This window comes from Fundulus heteroclitus, chromosome 15 (genome assembly GCF_011125445.2).
Source record: "Fundulus heteroclitus isolate FHET01 chromosome 15, MU-UCD_Fhet_4.1, whole genome shotgun sequence".
NCBI lineage: Eukaryota > Metazoa > Chordata > Actinopteri > Cyprinodontiformes > Fundulidae > Fundulus > Fundulus heteroclitus.
In genome coordinates, this window is record NC_046375.1 from 711,929 (window position 1) to 733,444 (window position 21,516).

The following is a 21,516-nucleotide window of genomic DNA, read 5'->3' on the forward strand; positions in this document are numbered from 1 at the left end:
CTTAAAGGTAAGGAACTATGTTGGTGTAGTTTGAGCCGATTATTTCTTGGCAGTGACTCCCAGATCTGACAAGAACGAAGAAATAACTGGAAAAAAAATAGGATTTAACTTCCATAATTTCCAACATAAATGATGTCCTTCTACGGAAGAGGATTAGGGCCACTCAAAAAAAAAAAAAAAAAAAAAGTCTACTCATTTCTGACTTTTTTCTCAGAATTCTGACTTTTTTCTCAGAATTCTGAATTTTTTTTAAGAATTCTGACTTTTTTTAAGAATTCTGACTTTTTTTCTCAGAATTCTGAGGGGGAAAAAGTCAGAATTCTGACTTTAATCTCAGAATTCTGAGAAAAGAGTCAGAATTCTTAAAAAAAAAAAGTCAGAATTCTGACTTTAATCTCAGAATTCTGAGAAAAAAGTCAGAATTGAGTAGACTTTTTTTTTTTTTGAGTGGCCCTAAACCTCTTCCGTACCTTCTCTTTTTATCCAGGCTGGAGATCTATATGAGAAGATCGGGAACAACCAGAGAGCTTTGGAGTGCTACTGCAAAGGGGGCGCCTTCAGGAAAGGTAAAGTTTTTTTTATCATTTACAATAGGTTATGTGTTTTATTTTCATTCTAAATCATGTTTTTTTCCCCTCCCTCCTGTAGCGGTGGAGCTGGCTCGCATGGCTTTCCCCGCCGAGGTGGTGAAACTGGAGGAGGCCTGGGGAGACTACCTCGTCCAGCAGAAACAGATGGACGGCGCCATCAATCATTTCATTGAAGCAGGGTGGGTGGCGTAGATATGGACAGGTGGAGAAGAGAGACGAGGAGAGAGAAATAAACTCAGCCGCGAAGCCAGAAACCCTCTTTAAATCCTCACCAACACTGTAATGCAAAGATAAGAGGGATTATTTTTAACTGCGCCCCAAAAAAAAAAAAAAAAAAAAAATCATCGCCCAGATTTAGCAGAGAAATCTAAACCAAAGATTCCTCCGTGGCTTCATCAGGAGAGGTTTTAACTAATACTCAGGTTGAAGGCATGTTAAGTTCAGCTTTGAACTTAACATCCTTTTCTCGCCCAGTTAAACGTCTGTATTGTCTTCCTCCTAGCTGCTCCCTTAAAGCCATCGAGGCGGCGATCGCAGCTCGCCAGTGGAAGAAGGCCGTCCACATCCTGGAGTTGCAGGACGACGAGTCGGCAGAGAAGTTTTATGTCAAGATAGCTCAGCACTACGCCTCCGTTCAGGAATATGAGGTGAGAGGAGGAGAGTCCAGGAGCGTTGGCGCAACATTAAGGAAAGAGTTGACTATTTGGTCACAGTTCTTTCTGTCTTTATTGTTTGTTTGCATGGGGACAGTAAAAAAAAAAAAATAGTGCACACTATAACATTTCTAGCCTTCGCCAATCATCCATATCATAGCATAAATCTTAATATTGGCCTAAAAGAATGAAACAAAAGGACTGTGGTAGAACCATGAATGTTAATCATGACTTATATATTAAATTATAAACCTGGGTAGTTGCTCTGATTGCAGTTCTGGTAATCATTAAGGTCTGATTATTTTATATATATATATATATATATATATATATATATATATATATATATATATATATATATATATATATATATAAGCCTCCAGACATGATTTAGACGAGAGGATTAAAAAAAAAAAAAAAAAAAATAAAATAAAAACTAATATATATATATATATATATATATATATATATATATAATATATATATATATATATATATATATATATATATATATATATATATATATACATACATACATACATACATACATATATATATATATATATATATATATATATATATATATATATATATATATATATATATATATATATATATATTTATTTATAAATATATTTAATCCTCTTGTCTAAAGGCTTAAATATATGTATACGTTTTCACTAATATTTGGTTAAAGGTCCCTAAGGAAGTTACTCCTAGACTGCTTTTTGTAGCCTTTTAGCTGAAATCTACCATTAATTAGTCGTCGTAGATTTAATTAAAAAAAATTATTTTCCAGGACAGAAGTGACTTTTAAGCATGAACCACAAATTTCATCCAACAAGCTCAACGTTGGGTGTGAAAGCTTTTTGACTCAAAAACATTGTACCGGCTGTATGCACGGTGGTGGTGGCAGGGCCGGTTCTAGACGGGGGCCATCAGGGGCCGCTGCCCCTGTAGAGCTGGCTCCTGTACTAAAGACACGATATTAAATACATTTCTTATGATGATCTATGCTGACAAAGATACTGTAACTGATTGGTCACTTGGACCAATTGCATTTTTTAAATTTTTTGCGCTAACAATAATTAAAAAATTTAGCTGTCTCACTTTTAGCTCCAGCCGCATTTGGACAGGATCAGGACTCTGCAACACGCAGTTCCAGAGCCGAAATTGGCTCTTTGGCTCACTTAATATGTTAACCGATGAGATATCTACCCGTTTATTTCCCCCCCCCAATCTTTTGTTCTGTGTCCCCATAAAAAACAGGACAACAACCCTAACCACAGATCCAAACCGCTGGGATAAAGCAGGGTAACGATTAGCTTCTCAGGTGACCAGACCGCAGCCCTAAAAACACAAAAACAACACAAAAATCAACAAATTAAATGAACTAGGCCAATTCTGCAGAGAGACTACCCCAATTAGAATCGTACCTACAACTTGTGGTCCAAGGTCGAACTTTACAAGCAACATTTAATTAACTACCAGTCTGGGTACACATAGACAGTCGATATGCAATACATTGGAATATAATTGAAAAGGTAATTTTTTTCAGTAACTCAGCTCACTAAGTGAAAAAAATATAGATTAATTACACAGGCTGATGATTTCTGACCTTTATCTAGATTAATTATGATCCTTTTCTGCTTACAACTATTGACAAAAAACATGTAAGATTAGAATATTACACCAGAGCTATAAAAAGATTTTATTACAGAAACGTGGGCTTAATGAAAAGTATGTTTGGATACTTTTTTTTCCTAAAGGTACTTTTAACCTGACAAACGAGCCTCATCGTGCATCATATCCTAATTTACTGGATATGAGTGTATATTTGAGGCTGTGTCTGTGTAGAAAGGTTTCAACAAGAGAAATAAACACCTTCGTTTGTAAAACAGGTCGTCAGCCTTATTCCAGATCAAGTTTGTGGGTAAAAGTTTGTAAACCTTGATTTGAAACTTTGGCAGTCATAGATTTAAAATTTTCAAAGCGTACAATGGAGCACATCTGACTGAAAAACCACAAACATTTAACATCCACTGTGTGACTGGTGCTCATATTACCGTAATCTTCAGACTATAAGGTGCAGCTACAATCTCTAAATTGCACCTTATCTATGATTACCGTTGTGCTTACTGGCTGATTTTATGTGATACAATGTGCTAAAAAAAATCTGTTAAAATGTGTAAATACGACTTTGGTTAGCAACAATGGATATTAGGAGCATTACGGTACACTGTGTCACTACCTGAGGACCCCTGAGCTGTCTACAAGACTGCCTGACTGTAATGTCTACACTTGAAGTACATTCATGTAAGGCAGCCTGGGGTACGTGCTAGCAAAAATAAACCTAGTAAGTTCATTAAATATAAAAGTTACATTTATTTTGACCTTATGTTATCATGTCTCCTGACAGAGACGGATAGAGAGCTGTGGACGTGGAGGAGTGATATAACCAGTGGCGCCTCCAGAAATATTTCATAGGGGTGGCCAGATGGAGCCACTTAAACTCTTGGGGTGGCACTGAAACTAAAAGCTGTAATTTCAGGATTTTATTCTACTGTTGTAGTAAAGCTGCATGTAGAAAACAGGCAGAATCAGAAAGACTTAAGTAAACGCCTACTAATATCTTATGGTTTTTAATGGTTTTCTGAAATTTTAATGTTCCTAATGATCTAATGTGCATAGCCCAATAATAGCACAGTTAACATTTTGAGTTTACATTAGGAATAAGGTGTACATTTATTAATTTATTGGAAAACAAAACAGTTACTAAGGGAAGTAGATACTGGCAGATACAAATAAAAGTGCGATAGAAGCCAAGGAAGAGCGTCTGTCTTGCTGGCTGTGCATGATAGAATAAAATGCTAAACTGACTTTACTACGATAGACACTGGCCAGTGGGGTGGCAGGACATGGCACAGGGGGGGGGGGGGGGGGGGCATGGCCACCCCTGCCACCCCCTGGAGGCGCCCCTGGATATTACACACTTGGGAAGAATATTTAATGCGCCTTTAATCCATAAAATACGGTAGTTTCACTTTTGAATTCTGTTAAAACAGGTGAAGTCTGTAAACTTTAGGTCCTTGTGGTGGTAAAAAAAACCAACAACACGAGTTCTGGAGAGCAGAATTCAGATTGTTTTTGTTGTGCCCTTGTTAATTAGTTTCCGTGCCTCTCTGAGTAAATTGTGTGGCCGCTTATGAAGCATTTAAACGTTGAAGCGTGGCAGTAGCCGGTTTTAACCGTGGTCCCTTCTTCCCCGCACGTTATGTAACTGCTTGCTTGAGGGAATTTCAGCGTTAATGAAAAGTTTGCTTCGACACAGTAAACCACTGTGCATAAGTGTTGGAGAAAAAGAGCAGATAACGAGATAAAGGCAGTGGAGAACACAAAGGAACGGGAAGCGGATGATGGTGTTGATGCACGCTGCGTGCTGCGCTGATTGTGATGAGTTCAGCCGAGCCGCTGAAAATAGCAGCGCGCCGCAGTCAGATTGCTCCGCGGGAACAATTCGCAGAAAGTAATTAAGATAACAAGTTCTCTGCGCCGCAGCTGGCGGAAACGTCCAGAAGGTGAGATTTTCACCGCGGCGTCTAAACGGTGACGGAGGCGCACACCTGAGGATGAGGAGTTGGTGCGCGTGCGGAGGAAGAGCGTTATCGTCGGCGTTATGTCAGCCTCGGCTTTGTGCGGGAATGTTTCCCCAGCAGGGAGGAGACCGGCCGCTCCGTCGTTACGTTCACGTCACGCCTTCCTGCTCCACGTCACGTGACAGTTTGAGGCTCCTGGAGTCTGACGGTTTGTTCTGGGGAAAAATCAAAGGGCAAAATAGTTTTACTGCCTGGCTTTAAAAGATCCATCCATCCATCCATCCATCCATCCATCCGTTCATCCATTAATCAATCCATCCATCCATCCATCCATCCTTCTCTTCTCCATCCATCCATCCATCCATCCATCCATCCATCCATTCATCCATCTGTTCATCCATCCATCCATCCATCCATCCATCCTTCTCTCATCCATCCATCCATCCATCCTTCTCTCATCCATCCATTCATCCATCCATCCTTCTCTCATCCATCCATTCATCCATCCATCCATCCTTCTCTCATCCATCCATCCATCCATCCATCCATCCATCCTTCTCTTCTCCATCCATCCATCTATCCTTCTCTTCTCCATCCATCCATCCATCCTTCTCTTCTCCATCCATCCATCCATCCATCCATCCATCCATCTGTTCTTCATCCATCCATCTGTTCTTCACCCATCTGTTCTTCATCATCCCTCATCCAACCCTCCAAAAATCCCTCCGTTTGCAATCATCCCTAACTAACTCCCTCCCTCCCTCCATCAATCCATTTATCCCTTTGTTTGCATCATCCATCCATCCATCCATCCATCCATCTATCTGTTATTCATCCATCCATCCATCATCCCTCCATCCATCCCTCCGTTTGCCTCCATCCATCCATCCATCCCTCCGTTTGCCTCCATCCATCCATCCATCCCTCCGTTTGCCTCCATCCATCCATCCATCCATCCATCCATTCATCCATCCATCCATCCCTTTTCTCCATCCATCCATCCATCCATCCATCCATCCATCCATCCATCCATCCATCCATCCATCCATGGGGTTCATGTGTTTCTCTGGTTGGCCTCTAGGTGGCAGAGCAGCTGTTTGTGAAAGGAGGCCACATTAAAGACGCTGTAGACATGCACACCACAGCCGGCCGCTGGGAGGAGGCTCACAAGGTCAGTGAGGAAAAAGTTTGTGTTCAACTAATAATTTATCATAATATGCCACTAAACTGGTAGTTAATGCGTTTAATCCAACGAGTCAGTTGTTTAAGTATTTCCACCAGAATATGTCAGATTTGTTTAAGCTGCTGTTGTTAAATGTGGACAGCTGGCAGTGGAGTGTATGACGGAGGAGGAAGTCCGTGCTCTGTACGTCAGCAGAGCTCAGGAGCTGGAGAAGGACGGGAAGTTCAAGGAGGCTGAGAGGTGACCGGGCCCACGCTGTATCAGTCTTAATTTCACCTTTGACCTTCATTAGAATGAAGAGACTCCATTAAGAGAATGAACTGATGCTCCTCTGCCCTGCAGGCTGTTTACCACCGTGAAGAAGCCCGACCTCGCCGTCACCATGTACAAGAAGAACCGCATGTTTGATGATGTCATTCGTCTGGTGGCCAAACATCACCCTGAGCTGCTGACGGAGACCCACCTCCTCCTGGCCAAGGTACAGCAGCAGACAATTTCTCAGTACACAGCTTCATCTGAAATTCAGAGCTTTGACTGTCTGAGCTGCACACATGGCAGTCTGCTAAAGTTAGAATAGAAATTGTCCTGTTTTTATTTTATTTTTTTTTGTCCCTGACTACATCGTCTGGCATGGTGACTGTAGTGGGTGGAAGGAGCAGTGGTGAATTTCACAGTAAATCAGCCGTAACTCTGGAATATTCCCACATGAATCATCTGACTACTGAACCTTTAAATTAAGATCAACTCTCAAAGGTCTCAAATCCCAAATCTGCAAAGCATTCTCACACGGAATGAGGACATATAAAGCGTGTTTGTTAACTAGAATTGAGAATGACTGAAAAATCTGTTTCATTTTAGCACCAACTTTGTCTTTTTTTTTCACAGATCTATGCACACGAAAGCCCAAATTGTAATAATTCAGCTTATGTATAAGGAAGATAAGGGGCTGTGCAGGAAAATATCTGCATAATGTTCTTTAGAAAATGGTAGAATTAATATTTTTTAATTATTTTATTCATTTATTTCAGTTAATCATCAAATAATTTGTCAGCACTACAACAAGACAAACAGCATCAACAGAAAAATGCACAATGCTTGTATCTGTACCTGTTCTACAAATCAAATTAAACTCTCCATCATTGTTCTTACAAGATAGGAAAGAAAAAATTGCAACATAACAAGAGCAAAAAAACAAAACAAAACATATCATTATTTGAATATAGAAATTAATAATCAGAAAAAAAGAAGAAAAAATAAACCATAAAAACCATACCAGATGCACTTTAACAATACAAAGTTATTTATACTTAAAGCCCTGAAATATAGTCCCTCTTATCAATTTTTGGAAAACCATTAATGAATTACACATTTGTAGATCCATACTTGCGTCATTCCATAATTTAACTTCAACAACAGATATGCACCTCCTTTTAATCTCTTTTTTAACTTGTTGTTTCATAAATTTATAAACTTATTCATATTTGGATATGAATATGTTTACAAATTTACATTATTATCCTCTATAATGTATAGAGCAAAATTAAATATACACCCTGCTGGTGTGCAAAGATTCTTTAAATTTGAAAGAATCTTTGCACACCAGCAGGGTGTATATTTAATTTTGCTCTATACATTATTTGCATTATTTTGTAATAGACCAAATCATGAAATTTCATAATATTGACTTTTATAAACAGTGGATCAGTATGTTCATGGTAACTAGCCTTATTAATAAAGTGTAGAGCCTGTTTTGTAATAGAATTATATCATTTGTTGTTTTGCATGTGGAGCCCCACACCTTAACACAATATGATTTATAGAAAAGTATGAGTGAGCAGTAGATTAGATGTAAAGCCTTATGATTTAATATATTTCTTGATTTATTCAGAATTTTTATTGATTTAGCCATTTTGTGTTTTATATTATTGATGTGTTTTATCCATGTTAGCTTATGATCAATAACTAATAACAAATAAGTCACTCGTTCAATCTCAGCATCACGTTTTTTAGTTTCACATCCATATTGATTTATTTCCGATTCCCGAACACCAGGATTTTTTTTTTCATATTCAAAGATAATTTCTTCACATCAAACCAATTTTTAAGTTTTTTTTTTTATATCACTTTCAATATATTATTGATGTGTTTTATCCATGTTAGCTTATGATTAATAAATAATAACAAATAAGTCAATCGTTCAATCTCAGCATTATGTTTTTTAGTTTCACATCCATATTGATTTAATTACGATTCTTGAACACCATGATTTTTTTTTTATATTCAAAGATAATTTGTTGTGATCAAACCAATTTTTAAGATTTTTTTTATATCACTTTCAATAGAAAGCAATAGATTCTATAGAAATTAGGCAATAGAAATCTGTTGCATTTCTTTTCATGGAGAAGCTGGCTACACAGCTACATACGTGAATGATTGTAATATGAGTTATTTGCATATTATAATTGTATCTAATGTTTTTTAAGCTTGATTACTTCTTTGGTAACAAATATTAGTTATGTTAGAGCTTGGTTAACCTGCAGAACCACAAATCTTACTTTAAAGCCAACGCATAAGAGCTTAGACTTTGAGCTGTGATGATTTTAAATAACAAGACTACAGTGACTGGTAAAAGCCCTGTTGGCTTTTTGTTTTATTTTTTTTATTAGGGTTTTAGTATTTGTTTTCAAATGTTTCTTTTTATGTGCTCCTCTCGTCGTATTAGACTGGATGGCTATGGTTTCCGGCCCTTTGTCTGCGTAAATGTGCCTTTTTTTTATACTGTAAATGGTAAATAAAGAGAATTGGATCAGTCGTTGCTTACAGAATGTAAATTCCTTATAAAACACTTGTTTGAACTGGTATGGACCGTCTGTGTAGTGGAGACGCTTCTCTGTGTTTGATGTGTAACGCATGGCGGGGCTTTTTCTGCAGGAGCTGGAGGCTGAGTCCAGGTTCTCAGAAGCAGAATACCACTTCGTGAAGGCCGAAGACTGGAAGGCAGTGGTTCTCATGTACAAAGTCCACGATATGTGGGAGGAGGCGTACAGGGTACAAATATTACAAGTTACTTCTTTATTTTGTAATCCTGATTTAGCTGTGGTGAATCTTTGTGGTTGGCCCAAAATGCATACAGTCCTCAGCATCTGAACCCATAAGTAACTTTATCTAACTCAATTTAGGCAGCTTAACTTAATTGTTTTGGAAAGGAAACTGTTACACTGCAAAAACGGACCTAAAAACGAGTAAAATGTTCTTAAAATGTGTGTTTTTGTCCTAGATATGAGCAGGTAAATCAGATTATCTGCCAATGGAATGAGTATTTTGACCCCTAAAATAAGATAATTAGACATCCTGCACTTGAAATAAGATGATGGAGATGGATTGTTCCTATTTTAAGTGCAAAAATCTTTTTCCATTGGCATAAAATCTTATTTACCCGCACAAATCAAGGACAGATACACTAATTTTTAGAAAATTTTACTTATTTTTAGTTCCATTTTTGCAGTGTAGTTGTATTTTTTGGAACATGTCGTGTAAATTTTTAAAGTCAGCTACACGTTGATGATCTAGAAAATACTACTTCTCTAGTGAACACTGATCAGAGGAAGCAGGTGTCAAACACATGATTATCAGAGAAAATTAACACAGACACCTTGAAAGATGAACTACACGTCCAAAAAGCCCAGATTGTTCACATTTTTAATATACTGGAAACATAAATATTGGGTTTTTCTCTGCTAGCAGCGGTGTTATGGTGTTTTTTCTACATAAAGATCTCTGTAATGTAACATGTGGATGTGCATCAGGTGGCAAAGAGCCATGGAGGTGCTGGAGCCCAGAAGCAGGTGGCCTACTTGTGGGCCAAGAGTCTGGGGGGAGAGGCCGCCGTCAAGCTGCTCAACAAGCTCAGCCTGCTGGACTACGCCATCGAGTTTGCTGCAAATAAGTTGTGAGCGTCATCGTGAGCTGTTCAGCAACACACGTGTTAAAGATTACAGAACAGCTCATTGCAAGAAAAATCTAAAATACGAAACGGCTCCAGGGCCGGGGTGTCCAAACCTTTTGTCACCTGGGACAAAACTGTCAAGTCAAAGGAGCCAAAATTATAACAGTAAAAAACTAAAATGATCCACAAATGAGATATTTTGATTAAATAAGTGTGTAAATCATTTAAGATCCAAAACTTTAAAGGAGCAATAAGTGAAATCTCATCATTTTAGATAGAACTAAAATAAAAATAGTTCGGGGAAGAACTAAAGGTATCTTTTTAGATGGACTATGGTTAAACTTCACACACCGTCTCTCTGTGTTGTTCTCCAGTCACAAAAATGGTGGAGAGCACGGTGATCAGATCAAAACGTTCTCTTGCTAACAGCATTATAAAGTTATGAGTTACTGACTTCTTCACTAGACATGTTCCTCTGAAAGCTGAGGCTGTTTTGCTGTGTTTTTATCCTTTGGCTCATACGAGCCGATGGTGGAGAAGGGGAAATGGGTGTCGAGTGGTGGAGCAGAGATAGAGAAAGGCGTGGCTTGATGCACGTCTTGTTTTGGTCTACAGACAGGGCTCCATCGCCACCTAGTGGTGAAAAATCGCATATTGCATCTTTAAAAAGAGTTTTGCACATTTACTTATTAAAGGAGCTATAAGTAATGCTGACACCTTGTGGCTGAAATCGGTACAGCAGCTGGCCAATCACAACAATCTAATATGCTGTTTTTAAACTGTGTTGTGAATTTTTACTTCCTCAGGGTAGATTAACGATGTTGTATTCTGTTCTATTTCTGGTCTGCTTCTCTTCCTGGCTTTCATGTTTGCAGGCTGCTGCTCTTTTGCCAAGATAAAATACCAAATGCTGTGCCCTGTGTTGGGAACCCTAGGAACTCTCATCTGATTGGTTCAGGAACCAGGAAGTAAACACAGGGCTACACACTGAACCAAAGTAGTTCCTGACCGTACCTCTAGGTTTGAAAGGAGAAAAACGTGACAAAGACATTGTTGATGGAGAGGACTGGTGGTTTATAGGGAATGTTACTTCCATCCCAGGTGACAAACGAGAATGATTTAGGTTGATTTTATAGTAAATATCTTACTTATAGCTCCTTTAAACTATGGTCATCCAGTTTTGTTTATTCACAGCAATAAAAACTTTGATAATGTTTGCTGTAGGGCTGGACAATAAATCAATTCAATCAATTCAAATTTACAACTCCTATTTTGGAAAATCAAGATTTTGTTTTGCCCATGGACTCTTCTGGGCTTCCATGAAACTTTGCACTGTATCAGTTATATGTTTATATGTTTAGGAGATTACATTTTTACCCTAAAATGGGGCGCTTTAATTTATTCATGTACTTTTTTTTTTTTTAAGTTGGTTTGAAGTTACACAAATGAAGGGAACCCGGTTCTTAGGTGTGTAATACAACTAGCGGCAAACGTTTTGTTATATATTTCTATTATTTATTGTGCCGGGGCCTGCCATCTTGTTTTCTGAGCATGTTTTAAAGCCTGTAATAAGTTGCACTTTGAAGGTCAGGGTCAAGTCCCAGATCAAATTATTGAAATCAAAGTAAGTTTTTATAAATGATTCCAGCAGTTTGTTTTTATGAAACAAAAGGGAAGAAAATCAGATTTTGGGGAAAATAGAAATTGGGGATTTTATGCCACATCGCCCAGCCCCAGTTTTCTGTATTCAGCCAATTCTAATAAATTAAATAAAATCTGATTGTGGTGCAACAAAGTCTGCCTCTGAGACACAAAAATCACTGGATAGATGTGGTCCTATTTACTATGAATTAAAGAGGATTAAAAATGTGTGGTTTTAAAAAGACTTCTTTTTAAGACTTCTTAAATTGCATTTGGGGGCCGCATGAAATCAGTCCAGGGGGCACAAATGGCCCCAGGGCCACACTTTGGACACCCCTGCTCTCCAGCCTAACACATTACTGTAGCGTTTATTTGTTTACTGCGTCGTTGTTTTCCATAAGGGATCTTGTAAATTCACGTCCACACTGTGTGATCTCCGCCTTTCCTTTCTTCGTTTTAGCTCATTTGACTTTGCGTTCGACTTGGCTCGCCTGTCGTGTAAGGAGAAGATTCCCGAGATCCACCTCAAACACGCCATCTACCTGGAGGACGAGGTAAACCAGCCGGCCGCCTGCCTCATTGTTCCACGCTGCCATCACGGAGGCAAAGGTTTTTGTTTACAAGCTAGATGTGGTTGTGAAACCAGGGCTGAGCTAATTAAAACCAGGATTTTTCTTCATTAGCAGAAAGTAAATTCCCATCAGAATGAAGTTCCAGCAGTCTGACTTGCTTCCCTTATTATCGTTGCTGCAAATTTGATCAGTCGCTAATGCGGCTGCATGTCATTATTACCAGTGAGGATCAGCCCCTACTTTCTGCCACTAATCTCTGCTCCTGACTTGTTTCGTTTTTTTTCCAGGCAAGGTTTCCTGAGGCCGAAGTTGAGTTCATCAAAGCAGGAAAACCCAAAGAAGCCGTGTTCATGTGAGTTCTGGAGGCAGGATCTACTTTAGTTTTTGTTTGCTACAATGCTGGGTCCCTCTCATCATCAGCAGGAATGTCATATTTAATTTGAGCTTTTAATGATGCATTGAAATATATATTCTTTTCTAGATGACATGAAACAGTGAAAAACAAAAACTATCATTGTGGATATTTCCTAATCCACACAGTGTATAATAGGGCTGAACGATGTAGAAAAAAAGCATATTGATAAAATAGAAATCATATTGATCGATATCATAACATAGATTTTAAGTGCAGCCCTTGTCATTTTATGCTGTTGCTCAGCAACACAGTTTTTAAAAAGAAAAGAACATATGCTCTCTGAACTCTTGAAGGGGGCGGAGCTTGGTGAGCTGGGTCTGCGTTGTGATTGGCTGGGAGGATGTCATGACTGTGATATTAACCTACGTGATAGGCTAGAATGCAGGAAGAAGGAAAACTGTTTTTGTATTGGACTTTTTAATTGACCTTTTTTTTTTCTATCATCGTTATACATTTATCGATCGATATATATTGATATTTAATTATCATTCAGCCCTATTCTATAATACTGTTTATAAATACACCCCCACTAATTTTTGGATTAAAGTAGAACCTTATGGCTAATTATTTTACTGGATATTTGGCCCCATTTCTTGGTAGAGCTCATATAAAATAGTCAGACAGTATTTAAGCAAAGCTTGTCATACATTTTCACTTGGGCTGAGGTTGGGACCGTTAAAGATGCCCAACTTTAGCCTCCTACATCCATTCCAAAGCCAATTTAAACGTGTGTTCAGGATCATTTAGCATCTAGCGGTTGATTTGAAATGCAGTCGAGGAATTTGAAGGTAGTCGTCTTTTATAATCAATGCACTAATGTTATTGATGAGAGATTAGCCCCACAACATGATCGAAAATCAAGAATCTTTACGGTCACCATGTGTTAGCTTGGTAAAGTGTTTTTAGGTAGACACCGGCTCAGGATGTACACAGATATAACTTTTAACATGCAGAAACAACAGACATCACACTTTGTATGCATATCCATCCATCCATCCATTTTCCTTTTCAGAAAAAGCTTATTTGGGCATTTTAATATGCAATTTTGCAATAAATAACACTGGTAAAAAAACATACTTGTACAAAAAATATTTTTATGTTTTATTTTCAAGCACTTTTCAGAATTGGAATGAAAACATCCTGGTGCCATAAAATGTTAAACTCTGCCCAATAATGCCTAAATCGCTAATCATAACGCCCTGATATTTACAGTAAATAAATAAAGTATTTACTGTAAATAAATAAAAAAAATTGTTTCTTAAACAAAGATAGAAATAGTATTAAACGTTTACATATAAAGTAATACTAATTTTACATTTTAATAAAGTCACAAGTTTTTTTTCACCATCTCACACACATAATCCTGAGCTTTCAAACCAACCACAGTAATTTGTTTGTATATTTTTGTATTCTGTTTATATCCACATTCATATACAGTTTTTTTCAAAGCCTGAAAAAGGTTTTAAATTTCCAGGTCATTCCAGAGTCTTACATTTTATATCTATCTATCTAGATATATCTATATCTAGATAGATAGATAGATAGATAGATAGATAGATAGATAGATAGATAGATAGATAGATAGATAGATAGATAGATAGATAGATATAAATCAGTTGATTGCACTGACCAAACACACTTCCTGGGAAGTTTAAAGCATCTAGTCTTTATGGTCTGATAAGATGCTGCCACCACCCCGCTTGATGGTTGGTGCAATGTCCTACAAAGTTTGAAAGCCTTACAGTGAATCAACCAAACATATTCCTTCTAACTGTGGCCAAATAGCTCAATCTGTGTCTCATCTGACCATAAAGCTTTTCCGTAGAAGGCCATTATCTTGTCCGTTTTGAAAACTGGCCATTCTGAAGTTAGACAGACTTTCCAGTGAACACTAACGCTGCTGTTCCAGCATGTTCTAGATTATGATGAACTTCACTTGGGGTCCCTGGGTTGTTGCGAAGTATCGTGATGACAGCTGGGGTGGAAAGAATAAAACATTAACCCTATTAAAAATAAATTAAAGAATAGGTCTGTGCCAAGACACTTAAATTGACACTTTGATTTCTGATAATAATCACCCAGCCAGAGGTGTGTCAGAAACTTTTTAGTGGCTTAAATGGGTTGCTGTTAAAGTGGAAATCACATTTAATCCAGGTATTCACCAAATTAGTGGAAGTGTGTGTGTATATATATATATCAAAGCCATTGGTATAGTTTAGATCTAGTGAGGATTAGAGGAGACCTGTGGACCAGTTTGTTTTTAAAATCGAGTGAATCTGTTATTTAGAATTATTTAAGTGCATCGTTATAATTTGTTTTATTCATTTAAGCTTTATTTAACCAGGAAAAGTCTCATTGAGATTAAAAAATCTCTTTTACAAGAGCGTCCTGGCCAAAACAGGCAGCAAGGTAACATGTCCATTACAAACATTCATCATCCACACATACAAAATAAACAATTACAAACCAGTAGAAGTTTGAAACGTCACAAGCAACAATTTTTTACAATGTAATTAAAAAAAAAAATCAGTTAACACAACCACATGTTAATGTGACAGCATCTCTGTCATTTAAAGGAGACCAGCTCCCTCATTTTTAAGGCGTTTTGTAGAAGGATCCAAGCAGAAGGAGCAGCAAAAAATGTTAAACCTCTTCTTTCCCAGCTCAGATCGGACCTTTTGGAACTGACAATAAAAATAGGAACCAGTACATTTCTGAAAAAAAAAAGTCCTCAGTGTCCCACTTTTAAGGGAGCGTGTGTTGACGTGGATCTGTTCCAGGTACGTCCACAACAAGGACTGGGCCAACGCTCAGCGGGTGGCCGAGAGCCACGATCCAGAGAGCGTTTCCGAGGTTCTGGTCGGCCAGGCCAAGTTCTGCTTCGAACAGAAGGACTTCCAGAAGGCCGAAGCGTTCCTGCTCCGGGCGCAGAGGCCCGAACTGGCCGTTAAGTTCTATAAGGTGACCCTAAGGCAGACGATCCCACCTGCTGTACTCGTGAACTCACTCAGTATCTTTTTATGAGCCTCATTCGGGCCACTTCTCGTTGTTTATTCCCACGTTTCAGGATGCAGACATGTGGAGTGACGCAATGCGGATCTGCAAGGAGTATCTCCCCAGCAAGCTCTCCGTGCTGCAGGAGGAGTATGAGAGGGAGAACTCCAAGAAGGGGGGCCGGTATGATTACCTTTTTATTTATTTATTGCATTCATCTCAAAATGCTCATAAAACCAGGGTTCCCATGGGTCCTTGAAATCCTTGAAAGTTTGTGAATCTGAAAAAATTAATTCAAGGCCCTTGAAAGTTATTGAAAACAGCCAAAAAAAACACCTTGTCCTTGAAAGTCCTTGAATTTCTTTGTGGGGTTAAAGGTTAACACGGATGACGACTCGTGTCATTATTTTACTACCACACGATCTTTTAAAATTATGTTGATTCCGCAGACTTTTAATTAGCAAAAGTACGTTCGCTCTTCTTCAATAGTTGGTAGGCTATGGTTTAGGTCTACGTGCGTCCAACAGGTTACATTTACGCAGTGTTGCCAACTCAGCGACTTTGTCGCTATATTTAGCGACTTTTCAGAGTCAAAGTGAAAAACTAGCTTAATCAAAGATGAAAGTAAGTGAAACAAATTGATATAATTCTGAACATCTCAATGCTGCACTTTTTTCCATAAAATTTCATGAAATGGTAGGCTAATGTACATCTTATATGTAATGTAGTATGGCATAGCCATGTACTGTGGATATAAATGTAGGCTATGAATATGATCAATATCAATGTAGGCTATAAATTAAGTCCACTTTCTTGCATTGCTTCTGACCCAACAACTTCTATGCCGTTTAGTCTTTTATTGAATTTGCATTGTATTAAAATATGATAACCTATTCAGCGGTCACAGTAGGTAAATGCCGCCACGTGTGGTCCTTGAATTTGAGGAAATTGGTCCTGGAAAGTCCTTGAAAGGTCCTTGAATTTGATGTTCACCAAGGTGTGGGAACCCTGTAAAACGTTTCACCGTTACTTAAACATCATCTACGGCTCACCGTTATGTTTATAGCCGCTTAAACAGCCTCGAATCACAGCAAACTGAATATTTTACTGCCTCTCTTCTACAGCTCAGCGAATTAATCCGTCCACAAACAGTTAGTTTGATGCTTTATTTAAACATCGCTCATGTTTTTTTTTTTTTTTCTCCCCCCCCCTGCCCTGAAACTTAAACTTTCAACAAGGAACAGCTCGTTAGCGAGCAAAGCAGCAGCGTGCTGCTCTCATCCTCCCTCCGATGCCTTAATGGCTCGTGGGAGAAAACATCAAAAGTTGCCAGTGGAGACGAATGAAAATGAGGTTTAAAGGGGGAAAAAAACACTAAATTATTCCTGAAGAGTTCACATCTGCAAGTCTCGCCTTTTTATTAGGAACCACTGCAAAGATACTGTGGAGGCGGGGTTTAGTAATCAAATGCACTATTAATTTGATTTATGGCAGTAAATTTGTCTTTTTAGATGCAGTAATCTTCTTTTTTTTCTTTCATAGGAAGAAAAATTGATCTGAATTTAGTTGTGTTTCTCCTCTTCATACATAAACGACTTCCCGTAGATTATAAGGACAACGTTTGTTATCCTTAATGTTTGCTCTTAGGAGTGTGGAAGGGTTGCTGGAGCAGGCCAGGGAGTGGGAGCAGTCGGGAGAACATTCCCGAGCTGTGGACTGTTACCTGAAGGTGAAGGACGACTCCAATGCGTCCTTGATGGAAAAGTGCTGGATGAAGGTAGGAGCCGGACGAGTTTATTCACGCCCTAATCGTGTTTGCTGCTGCCACACCCGGCCTGAACAGAGCTTAGGTTCAGGGCCGTGAAGCTTACTAGTCAGAAACCGGTAAGAAGCTGTTGAGCCGCAGCATGAAGCTGAACTGGGATCTGACTGGGATGGGACGGCCTGCCTGCTGGTTTGTCTTTTAAAGGGGACGCAACATGCTAAAGCCACTTCTTCAGCGCGTAAATACCTTTTGTTGTGTGCCTGGGGCCTCCAGGAGGACTGAGCAGATGAATTTAATTCAATTCAATTCAATTCAATTCAATTTTATTTATATAGCGCCAAATCATGAAACATGTCATCTCAAGGCACTTTACAAAATCAAGTTCAATCATATTATACAGATTGGGTCAGATTATACAGATTGGTCAAAAATGTCCTATATAAGGGAACCAGTTGATTGCATCAAAGTCCCGACAAGCAGCATTCACTCCTGGGGAAGCGTAGAGCCACAGGGAGAGTCGTCTGCATTGTCCATGGCTTTGCAGCAATCCCTCATACTGAGCAAGCATGAAGCGACAGTGGGAAGAAAAACTCCCCATTAACGGGAAGGAAAAACCTCCGGCAGAACCGGGCTCAGTATGAACGGTCATCTGCCTCGACCGACTGGGGTTACAGAAGACAGAACAGAGACACAACAAGAGAGACAAAAAAGCACAGAAGCACACATTGATCCAGTAATCTGTTCTACATTAGTCTTCCAAGGTGTTCAGATATATATATTTTTTTATTTTTTTCCGTTTTGTAGCAGTAGTGGCTCGTTTTTTCAAAGTAGGCTGACAGGAAAGGAGGTTTGGGGGGGAGACATGTGGTAAAGAACCTCAGGCGAGGACTGAGGCCTCAGTACATCGGTCGTGCTCACTACCTCTGCGCCATCGGCAAACGCCCTCTTTAGATATTTTTAGATTCTTTTTAGCTCACATTTTTCAAGCCGTTCACATTTTTCGGTTCTCTGCTACGTTTTCGTCGCTGTTACAGCGTCTAAATAAGGTAAAAGGTGTCCCACCGTTCTTCCGCCGACCGCCGTGCTCAGTCCAAACTCTCCGTCAGTCTAAATGTTTGGTTGTTGGGTGTGTTAATTAGTGTTGCGCCGATGCTATTTTTTGGCCCCGATACCTGGCTGTGCAGTATTGGTTGATACCGATACCATCTGTTTAAAACTGATGTGTGTGTGTGTATATATGAAGAACTGCATACTACTTAGGGTAGTAGAACTTTTTATTGCCTACCTGGAATGGGTGACAATAGTTGAATAAACTTTTGGCTCTCAAAGGCCAAAATAGTGCAACATTCGTGAAATTATAACATGTATAATAGTAGTGCAACAGTAAGACAGTAAAATTACATTAATAATTGAATTATCTCTTTTAAACCATGAGTTTCGGCTCTCAAATGCCAAAATAGTGCAACTTTTATGAACTTATATAACATGTATAATACTAGTCGGGAGAGAAGGCTGCATTCAAGTGACATACAAACATTAAAATGGTATCTGTGCCTATTTGTTGGTACTCACCGATACCAATACCATCATTGTAGTGCTGGATCGGGACCCAGTCCCATACTTGTATCGGTGCAACACTAGTATTAACCAGTGTTGTAGTACTCGAGTCCGAGACTCGAACTTGAGTCCGAGTCATTAGCTAAATTTAGAGACTCGTGACTTGACTTGGACTTGAGCATTGATGACTCGAACTTGGACTCGGACTCCTACATTCAGATCACTCTGACTCGGAAATTGATAAAAAGACTCGACTTTTTTTTATATCATTAGGCTATAATTATAATATGTCATTAGAATATTATTTGGTGTATGATTTTAATATCTAAATTATTAGTGTGGAGTGTGGATTTTTTTTTTTGTTTAAAAACATGTAGGCTATGCTTACTTTAGTGCGGAACTTGGACTCGACTTGATCAATAGTGACTCGACTCGGAATTGACTCGGATGAGTAGTGGACTTGACTCGGACTCGACTCGGACTCTTTTTTTTATGACTTGGACTTGACTCGGACTTGAACACTGGAGACTCGAACCTGGACTCAGACTCGAGGCATAGTGACTTGACTACAACACTAGTATTAACCCACACAAGTCACTCCACAGGCCCCCTGTTATCAGAACCTTGTCAAAGTTGAACTCTATTTTTCGTAGCTCCAGTGATTTTTGCCAAATTTGCTCAGAGACGTCGTCTGATGCCGGCCTCCTTTTCCTCCTGAGTACAGAAACGAAGGACAGAGCAAAGCATTAAACGGCTGACTGTGTTTTAGACACCGTAGCGCTCACTTACAGTTTCTGGAGAGCACAACCGTAGCACCTGTTAATATTTGAAGGCTGCTGGTTCTTCCTCGTCGTTCTCCAGACTCCAACACGTAAGGCTGAATGGAAATGTCTTCCGTCTGCTTTTTTTTTTAGAATAAATTTGGGAATAAAAGGTTTCTCTTGCTCTAGATAACAGTCTCTCAGCCATTAAACTACAAAACAAATGGTGGCGGGGAAGGTGAGGAACGAGTCTGTTGAGCTTCACTGACGAAGACTTCAGACCAAATCCACTTTATATAGAGCACATCTGAAGCGTTTCAACGTGAAAAAGAAGGATGATAACATGTGATCAGAAGATTCCTGACTGCAGTGAAGGGCGGGGTCGCCGTTCTGCTGTCGGACCTCGCTGTCATCAACAGATAATGCTTCCCTGTAAATTCTTCCCTGGTAAAATGTGGCATAAAAGAAGTGACCATGAGAAATCATTTCATCGACGTTCTCCACCTATAACGGGGACTATTGTCTTCTTCTATCATCTACATCAGCTCTGCAGGCAATTAAACTAGTTTTTATCGTTACCAGAACATCTTAATGAGCTCCTGAAACATTTTCTGCTGCTTTAAACAAAACAAAAAAAGCTTCAGTACGTTTGTGTGTTTTTTCTTCCTGCATGGTTGTCACGAGTAAATGTTTCAGATTGTCCAGGAAGTTTACACAAAGGTAACACAAGAAGAGACAAAATGCAGAGTTTTCATGAAGGGATGAAATAAAGTCCAAACCCACATGGTCCTGTGTGGAAAAGTGATCGTCCCTCCCTGTTTGTAACATAAAATAAACCTCCATCTAAACACAGCAGAGGGAAATTACACGGCTTTGTCAAATATTTCAATTTGTTTCATGATCTGAGCCATTATTTAAAGTAGAGACAATTTATTGCATTTACAATATAGTCGTAATTTCCAAATAGAGGTCTGCAGTGTTTGGCAATGTAACAATTAGTAGATGAGACGCATCATTTAGGTGTTTATAATGTGTTTAAAGTGGGTTTGCTCCACATTGAAGGGAAGAGAGCTGCAGCAGTGAGATAATCTAATTTTATTACTTGTTTTAGAGTTTGTATAGTCATACTTTTTACCAGAAGCCTTCAGGAATCTCACTACAGCATTAGGTACTGGTCAAACTGTTTAATGCATAATTTGTTGGTTGCACTTTATGTTCAACAAGGATTGATGTCCAACTCATAAAGCTATTCTGTTGAATAATCATATTCTTTATTTTTTTTTATTTATTTATTTATTTTTTCCAGAAAAAAAAAAAGAATAGTCATATTCTGAGTAATAAAAACAATTACATTTCTTGTTTTAAATAGTCCTCATTTACAAACATCTTTATCTAAAGGCCTTTTTTGTTGCTTGTGTTTAATGCAGAAAAAAGTCAAAACTAGATTGCAATTGTGGTTGAAATATGTTGCAATTTAATAATAAATAAATATATTATTTCATATATATATATATCTATTATTTCATATCTATATCTATCTATCTATCTATCTATCTATCTATCTATCTATCTATCTATCTATCTATCTATCTATCTATCTATCTATCTATCTATCTATCTATATATATATATATATATATATATATATATATATATATATATATATATATATATCAATGATCAATAGGGAAAAATATATCTCAATGATCAATAGGGAAAAATATATCTCAATGATCAATAGGGAAAAATATATTTCAATGATCAATAGGGAAATATATATATCAACCATAACAGGAATATTGATATAGACCCAAGTTAATTACATCAGTGCATTAGTCCTAGT

At 38.3% G+C, this 21,516-nt stretch overlaps 1 protein-coding gene across 1 annotated transcript in view; it reads left to right on the forward strand.

Moving 5' to 3' along the window:
• ift172 (intraflagellar transport 172) overlaps positions 1–21,516 on the forward strand; it is a 70,355-nt gene that overhangs the window by 33,409 nt on the left and 15,430 nt on the right. The window contains exons 23-35 of the mRNA XM_012882552.3: positions 488–566; positions 649–769; positions 1,093–1,237; positions 5,921–6,010; positions 6,165–6,262; positions 6,365–6,500; positions 8,954–9,070; positions 9,829–9,971; positions 12,070–12,163; positions 12,469–12,533; positions 15,377–15,557; positions 15,664–15,773; positions 17,238–17,367. Coding sequence (XP_012738006.2) covers positions 488–566; positions 649–769; positions 1,093–1,237; positions 5,921–6,010; positions 6,165–6,262; positions 6,365–6,500; positions 8,954–9,070; positions 9,829–9,971; positions 12,070–12,163; positions 12,469–12,533; positions 15,377–15,557; positions 15,664–15,773; positions 17,238–17,367 — 1,509 coding nt within the window. The remainder of the gene's footprint in view (positions 1–487; positions 567–648; positions 770–1,092; positions 1,238–5,920; positions 6,011–6,164; positions 6,263–6,364; positions 6,501–8,953; positions 9,071–9,828; positions 9,972–12,069; positions 12,164–12,468; positions 12,534–15,376; positions 15,558–15,663; positions 15,774–17,237; positions 17,368–21,516) is intronic.